The 8,336-nt window shown below is 41.1% G+C and overlaps 1 protein-coding gene across 1 annotated transcript in view; it reads right to left on the bottom strand.

Moving 5' to 3' along the window:
• Positions 1–436: 436 nt before the first annotated feature.
• The window catches only part of EHD4 (EH domain containing 4), a 55,295-nt gene continuing 47,395 nt past the window's right edge, over positions 437–8,336 (bottom strand). Inside the window, exon 6 of the mRNA XM_074955656.1 lies at positions 437–8,090. Within this exon, the coding sequence (XP_074811757.1) occupies positions 7,554–8,090 (537 nt within the window). The 3' untranslated portion in view covers positions 437–7,553. The remainder of the gene's footprint in view (positions 8,091–8,336) is intronic.

Here is an 8,336-nt window from a genome sequence, read left to right as displayed (position 1 = left end):
AAAAGATATGCATTTTTAAGTGTTGTAGGCAAGCTGATGAAAGTGAGGGACTAATAATATTGCTCGCTTGAGACAGGCATATGAAGAGCAGGTTCCGTATAAGTTTCCATACCTTGCACCAAAGACACATGTTGTACACTGGGTGTGGACATATAAGGCCCTTCCAGGTATGAGGCAGCCAGGCCCAACCAGGCAGGATCCAAGTGTGAGGGGATCCAGGTGCGGGATGAAAGGGTTCTGTTTGGGACAATCTGGGTGCAGGCAGCTCAGTGGGGGGTGGGGGTCTAGGTGTGGGGGGATCTGGATGCACAGAAGGGGCTCGTTGGGGGGGGGGGGTTCCAGGTGCAGGGGCAATGGGACTCTGCAAGGGCTTCCAGGTGAAGGTGGTTGGGGCTCAGTGGGGGATTCTGGGTGCTGGGGGAGTGGGGTTTGGTAGGGTGGGGGTCTGGATGTGGGTGTCTGGTGGTGCAGGGGGGTGGGGCTTATCAGGGTGGGGATTTGAATGCAGGGAACTCAGTGGAGGGTGGTCTGGGGTGCAGGAGTGGGGGTCTGGAGGCAGGGGGTCTGTGTGCAGGGGGGCTCCAGATGCAGGGGTTGAGGTTCAGTGGGTGGGGTTCGGGTATGGCATGTTAGGGGGGTTCTGGGCATATGGGGTGAGGCCTGGCAAACTCTTTCTAATATAGACAAGAACCCAGTCCTGGGTCTTTCCTGAGCACAATAATAATAATGTCAAACTGAGTGGTGGTGGTGGTGATGATGTAACGTAGTTCCCAGCAACTAATCAGAAAACACATTTCATTTAGGACTTGTCAACATTTTTTACCTCATTGAAATGAAAAAAATGTTGACTTTCTTGAAATTATATGGTCAAAATTTTTTAAATATTTTTTTCTGCAGGAAATTCTTAATTTGGAAGAAAAGCAATTTTCAAAACTGCAGCATTTGCCATGAAATGGAAACTCCAAATTTCACTCAGTTCTCTAGTAATGGCAAAGAACATTGAAGGAGAGGTGCCACATTTCTTGCTGTCAAAATTCCCTCTCCTGTATCCTCCTTCCCCTCTCTCCACTCTTCCCGACCAGTGTCGTAATTCTTTTTAAAGAATGGCAAAGGATATGTGGGGTGGAAGGGCGGGGAGACGCTTTTGATGGCTTCACAAGTTGCTGGACTATAACTTTTTAGACCCAGATAGTGCAGTGTATTGATCTCACAACAAAGTCCAGGTATTCTTGGTTCTTTTGTCTGCATTGCTTTGGCAGTTTTCTATTAAAAATTACATAAAATAAAAAAACAAAAAAGTTGAAATGGAACAGTTAAAATGAGATGTTTTGACCTTATCGAAATGAAGCGCTTTGTTTCAAAATAAAATTTGGGCAAAATCAACGTTTCATCTGAAAATTTGACCGGCTCTGTTCATTATCCATGTTGAAAGTGCCATGAAGTGGTAGCCTGCACACAGAGGAGTGGAAAGAAGGCTGTGTCACCACCTTTTCACTAACAAAACTAGAAAGAGAAAATGAATGACAGCAAGTCACTGAGGGACCTGCTCTCCTCTTCAGCAGGTAGGGAAGGTCCCAAAACAGTGGAACAATTATGGTTCCATTGTGTCACAGGGAGTCGAGATTTGGAGGCTACACACAGTGGTGATTTGCAGCCCAGGTCCACTATGTATCTGTACACAGAAAGGTCAGCGTTAAGGCAGGTGTAGGGCTGGAGGATCAGCAGCTACTCAGATCCTGTTTTCCTCCTACGCTGCAGTAGACTGCAGTAAAAGATTCTTCCCATTTTCCCCCTGTGAATCTCCATAGCCAAGATACTCAGGGAAGGTGCTAGGATGTGCAGTTGCCCGATTGCAGAGATAATACAAATGTAACACATTCACACCAGTACAACTGCTTCTAAAGTCTCAATTTCTATTAAACAAAACAATATTCTACCATAAAAATAAAGTGATTTTATAACCTGCCGCATAAATTACATAGAGGATCCGCAAAAACAACGAGGAGTCCTTGAGGCACCTTAGAGACTAATGAATTTATTTAAGAATAAGCTTTTGTGGGCTAGAACCCAGTTCATCAGATGCATGGAGTGGAAAATACAGTAGCAAGTATAAATACATAGAGGATCAGTGTCACTATTAAACATAACAAGGTATTTGTACAGACCCGGGGCTAGATTCAGCCCTGACATAAATGGGCACAACCCCACTGAAGTTAATGGAGATGCATAAGGACTGAATTTTGCCCTTAACTGATTTGGAGTTTTGGGGATGGGGAGGTGACTAAACTGTATTAAGGAAGGAATAGTAATGAAAAACAGATTGAGTGTTCAAGAATAATTAACTAGAGCAGGGTACCCTTGATACAAGGGCCTGAAAGCCTGTCTGGGTAAAGTAGCGTCACCATTCTGTCACAGTCTAAAATGGCTCCATGGATTTCACACAGAGCAGAATCCTGGTAACGCTCAGGTAGTTCCTTCTCAAAGCACAACTTCACATGTAGGATGGGAGAAGGCATTAGTTTAAGTTGAAAACAGTCTGGACCAGCAGATTTTAAGAAAGATATTATTGTATCCATTTCCCTTGCTCTTTGGTATCCTTCTTACCTAAAAAGGAATGTACAATCTACAACTCTGTTCATGAAAACACCCATGGACCAAATCCTGCAGTCCATACTCAGGCAAAACTCCCATTGACTTTGTGCTAGAAGGGACTTTACTACTGAAAACCCCATTAAACCTGGAAGTAGCGCAAATCACATCATTAATAGAAAGCAATTCTCTCTCTTGCTACCAAACATGCCTCTTTATGCTCCGTTCCCCTGACTGCAGCCCATGTAACATGACAGTATCAGAAGTGGCTGCCTCCCACATGCAGGGGACTGAGATAAAAGGAAGAAGTGAAGCTCCTCTTCAGTAAGGGAAGAGTTTGTTTTCCATCTCACGTCCCCCAAACACTGGAGGAACCCTAAAAACATGCTGTCCTGCCACAGCTGAGGTGAAAGAGGAGAGAGCGAGCACGAAGTACTCAGACAATGCGTGTAAGGCTATGATCAGCTCAAAGAGGAAACAAGCATGGAAAAGCAGACAGGAAAAGAAAAATAAACTGTTTCCCTCAAAAGGATAAGTAAAGAGGAAGCTTTGCTAAGAAAGTAGGTTTCAGGCCACAAACAGGGTAGCATTAAAGGGCCCAGAAATGCAAAGCGTCATTTATACAGTAGCTTTGAGGAAGTCAACAAGTTGCCTTGGTGACACAGAAGCAGCAGGGAATAAAACACAAGTCAAAAGGAACAGAAATCATTGCCCCCTGCAGGACAATGGAGTTATTTTCCCATACATGCTCCAGTAATCTTTAATTTTTCTGATAATTAGCATAGCCAACATAAACAGTTTTGAACAGCTTTTTGTTCTCAGGGTTTGTCAACAAAATTGAGTATACATTTCTCATGTACACCATGAGAGACAAGGCAGAGGGCACACTGGATTCATCAGGCCTAACACCAGGTCAGAAGAACATGTATAAAAGAGGAAAGGAACAGAGGTAATTTCAATTGGAAACCTGAGCAATCCTCACAAAAATATCAAAAGGCAACTGGAGAAATTTTTTTTTTCAAAGCATTAAGAGTCAGCGGCAAAGAAAAGGTAAAAGGGAATTATGAACAAAGCAGAATACCTGAGAATCTTCAACTGGAGACTTTGGGTACAGGTAAAAACAAAAACCTACTTGATGGAAGACGCGCCAAGATCCCTGAAAAAATGTAAGTCGTCTGAAAAACTGAATATCATAGAAGGGACTTATGCAACTTTACACAGACCTTCAAAGCAGCTGGAAGTGATACAGAGAACCAGAGACACACGTAAGATATTCAGTCTTGGTAAAATGGTTAAAGAGCTAATGCTGTATGACCGTGGCAATCCTGAGAAAATTCCCATCCTCTCCTGCCCCCTGTCTCCACAACCTAGTGATGACTGTAGTTGGAGTAGTATATTCAATATTATATTTAAGATATCAGCAAGCATATTTCAGAACTCCAGATCACACTGGTTGGCTATGGTTAATGTGAAAGCCTCAGAGAACATAGAATGGGGCAGATGAAAGCACAGTCAGCACATGGGCAGAATACAGATTGGAGACTTCTGGCAGAGATTTCTGGTAACACGCTATGCCTATATAAGCTCTTACAAGCTCACTGGAGAGCTTTCAGACTGTTGTTGCTACAGTCAAGAAGAATGAACTTCCTTTCCAAAGACCAAGGCATCAGATGGACTCTGGGGCAAGGATGTATGAGAGCTTATGCACCAACAACAAATAACCTTATGGCTGAACTGATCCAGAAGAGGGTTTGTCTCCAGCCAAAAAACCAATAGTAATATTTCAATATCAACAAACATGTATCTAATTACTTTTGGAAGAGTTGATTTGAATTAGGTACTCAGTTATAATTGCTGGGTATAACCACAGGATAATGAAATAGTGTGTATGGATTTAACATATAAATTAACCTGAGACCCTGAAGTACTACTTTTCAGTTTTACACAGACATGCTAAGAGATTTGAGGTGTTTGATTTGTTTAACAAAAAATACTAGCAGTATCAAACAAAAAGTCAAGTGGTTGCTGCTGAAGAGATGGTTGACAGACAGCCCTCTCTCACTTATAAAACTGAGTGAAGGTAATATACCTAACAGTTGATTACAAAAAAGCATCTCATTCATCTGTGAATAAATTAGATCACTTCTATGAAATATCTTAGCGGTTCCTAAATCAACTTAAGAAAGAACCTTCTAATGGAATACTTACAATTAGCACACAGATATAAGAATGGATAACTATTTATTGGCATATATACCATAAGACCTTACTATAGCTGTAAGCTAGAGGTATGCATAAAGATGGATTAAAATTTTTGCTTCCATTTGGTGTGTTTTTTAATATTGTGTATGTCTTTAGTCTTCATATTACATGTTAGTGTAGTAAAGACGGGAACATATTGTTAAACTGCAGCAAAGAATAACAACACTAAGCTACATTAAATGATTAAAAACAATCCAATGGAGGGTGTACTGTTGTGCAATACAAACTCATGGTGAAGTTTCAATCAAGGACCCATGTCTAAGATTTGGTCTGACTGCTCAGGGATGCATGAATTCTGTAGAAGGCATATGGAAGGGCTACTAGATTGATCAAAAGTATTGAAAGAACTGAAGTAAGTGGCTAAGTTGAAGAGCTTGAATGTATACAAGCTTGAGAAAAAAAGCTATGTAGGGGAGGATCTTCTTAGAGCATTTAAGTACTTAACACGGACATTCCTGAAAATTATAAATTTCAACCAACTACACTCAGGAAATAGGGAACCGGTGAGGAGATGGAGGGAGGCTGTACAACACATCACTGGAAGGTTATATGCTGAGTGCTCAAAGTTAGCAATGAACTGTAAAGGCTTCTGAAAATTCTGCTATAATGTCATTGCTATTCAGACATGAATAAATGAATCTGCCTACTTAGTTACTCTCAGGAAATTCTCCCTTCCTCACCCAATAGGTTAGTCAATCACTCTTTGGATTGGTCTGTCCCAGAAGGTACTTCCAGAATCCACCTTACTTGGATTCAAGGGGAAAAAGTGCTCAAAGTTACAGTACTTTTGATACCTATAGTCTTTTATACTATATATGTATTATAAGGTGATTCCCACTCACATGCACATAAACTAAACTAACTGCCAAGTTTGGAAGGAATTGTTGTTCTATCCCCCACTCCCCGTGCAAAAAGAAAAAGCATATTAAAATTAATGGGGATGGAGAATCACTTTCCTCTGGAGCACTGAGAACAGGGATGTTCGAATCAGTTGTGTGTATCTCACATGATCAATATTCTTTGATTGTACAATTGGGAAGGATGGTGAAGTGAAGTGAAGTGTTGGTGCACTTCTTTCCCTCCCAAATATTTATTTAATAAATTAACAATGCTCTAAGGCAGTGCTACTCAAAGTGGTGGTCCGCAGACTCCACGAGCCATCGGTTGCCGATCTGTGCGCACATTGGAAAAAAAAATTGCCGGTCCCTCACATCAGATAGCTTGAGAAGCACTACTCTAAGCGACCAATTCCAGCTTTTGTGAAAGTCAGTGGAAAGACTCCTGTTAACTTCAGTGGAAGCTGGCTTGGCCCTTTAGTGGCCTACTTTCTGAAGATGATGCTACAGTGGAACATTTTTTTCTACATTTGCCAGCTTCCCTTTAACAAAGGAAAGAATTCAAAATTCTGCTGAAATAAAAGAAACTAAAAAGAATACTTGGACATAAGGATATCCATATAATTGGTTGTAAACCTTGAGTGTAAATCCTAAGAGAATTTATCAAGCCACCTGAATATGCACACTGAATACACCAGACCCTCGCTAGAATGCGCGTCTATATAGCGCAAATTTGCATATAACGCGGTCACGGCCATGGATCCCAAATTTAATTACTTTAATTGCAATTCATTTTAACGCAGTCCCCGTGTTAACACGGTACCGCGCATGGATCCCAAATCCCGCATTCTAGTGAGGGTCTGGTGTATCTTGAAAAGAAGTTTAATACAACACAGCCTTCACTCATGATTTAAAACAAGGCTTCTGTTTCTGCTTAAACATGTGAATTCCCTTGCTTCCAAGAACCAGGACCAAACAGTGCTATAACTGGAAAAGTTCAGGAATTTACACCAAACAACGTGCAAAGCAGCTAAACAGAAATCTCGAAATTCCCATCCCCAACACAGTGGGGATCCAAATCTTTTTTTAGCTGATGAGTCAGTTGCACATTATTTTATGCACAAAGCAAAAGGAAGCATCTCTTCTGTTTACCACAATGCACAGTTGACAGATTTAAACAGTTTTAATATATTGCAGATTTTAAAAAATAATCTCTGGTAAAAATTCTTTTCTTTCTGCTCATGTCCTGAACATTCTTACAAAAAGTTCTACCCATGTCCCCCTTCCTTCTCACAAGTTACTATTATTAAAATCAACAGCAATACATGAAGGCAAACTCCTTTGTATTTCTTCCTTTTCTAAAGCTAGGGATGCTGACTTACACAAAGGCACCTAAAGTATCTTTATTAAACAAATCTATGCCTTCTAGAAACAGGTGAATTTGAGCTTTAGCGTTTCCCTCCACTTGCTAAACAGTCTGGGGAGCTTTGTGTTTACTAGGTATTCATGTTTAGTATATGATTGTAGGTGTGGTCTACCTCGTTTCTGCTTTTTGGTTGTAAATACAGTGAGACATGGACAGCGTGATTCTCAGAGAAAGCTTTGCTATCTTAGCAATGTAAGGTGTGGAAGTAGTTACAAAAGGCACTTGTGATAAACCTGTCTCAGTGAAGGTCAGCCAGAGCTATTACACAAGTAACCTCTGTACTATGCTGCTGGTTCCAGTAACTTGTGTGAAATCTGATAAGTGATTTAAAGATTGCCTCTAAACCTAATGTTAAGCCTTGATGGTTCAACTCATCTGTAAAAAGATTCAGAGGGCTTTCAATTCCCTCCATCCCTCACTTAATCTCCTCCCTGTGTTTTTCACTCTGACACCTGCAACGGTTTCCTGTGTGATGGTGGCACCAGGTGAAGTGGTAGGATGCTGGGCAGTTCATACCCATCCAGTTTAATCTTGATAAGATGTTTTGCCAGTGCAAACTCCTCCTCGTCCAACATGCCGTCATTATCACAATCTGCAAGTTTCCAGATTTTCCCCAAAACACTGTTCGGCAGTTTGGAGTTCACCATTTCCTTCTTTGCATTGACCCCAGAGATTTTGCCGTTGATTGGTGACAGAGTGTAGAAGATCTCATCATATACAGGTTTATCTTTGGTAATAACCCATTCCTCCTCATCAGCTCCTTCCCTGGCACCTTCCCCATATCCTTGGTCAAAGGGCCCTGTCATGGTGCCATCAAAGGCTCCACCATGCACCATCTGTGTAGGCATGTTGATTTCTTCCTGGCTTATCAGACTCATCAGAGGGGCAATTTTATTGGCCAACATGTTATCCACAGCTTCAATCAGCTTTGGTTTCAGAGAATGAAATTTAGAGAAGTCATAGTTCTCCAGCTGTTCCTGTCAATAACAAAACACACATACCAATTATTAAACAAAACATTTGCAAAGGTTTCATTGATGGAAACTTTTAGAGCAGATTCTGCTGAAGGAACTCCTTCAAATGAGATGTCTGTCTGCAGAGGTCTCATTTGAAACAGTTCCCACTGCAGAAATTCAAAACTAAACCCACTTGAAAGAGAAACAAAAGTTCATATTTTATATGTATACCCTCATACACTGATCAGCCTTAAATTCAAAAGTCTA

Source organism: Natator depressus, chromosome 6 (assembly GCF_965152275.1).
Source record: "Natator depressus isolate rNatDep1 chromosome 6, rNatDep2.hap1, whole genome shotgun sequence".
NCBI classification, from domain to species: Eukaryota; Metazoa; Chordata; order Testudines; family Cheloniidae; genus Natator; species Natator depressus.
Note: the sequence above shows the minus strand (reverse complement) of the source record. Positions and strands in the feature narration are given on the sequence as shown.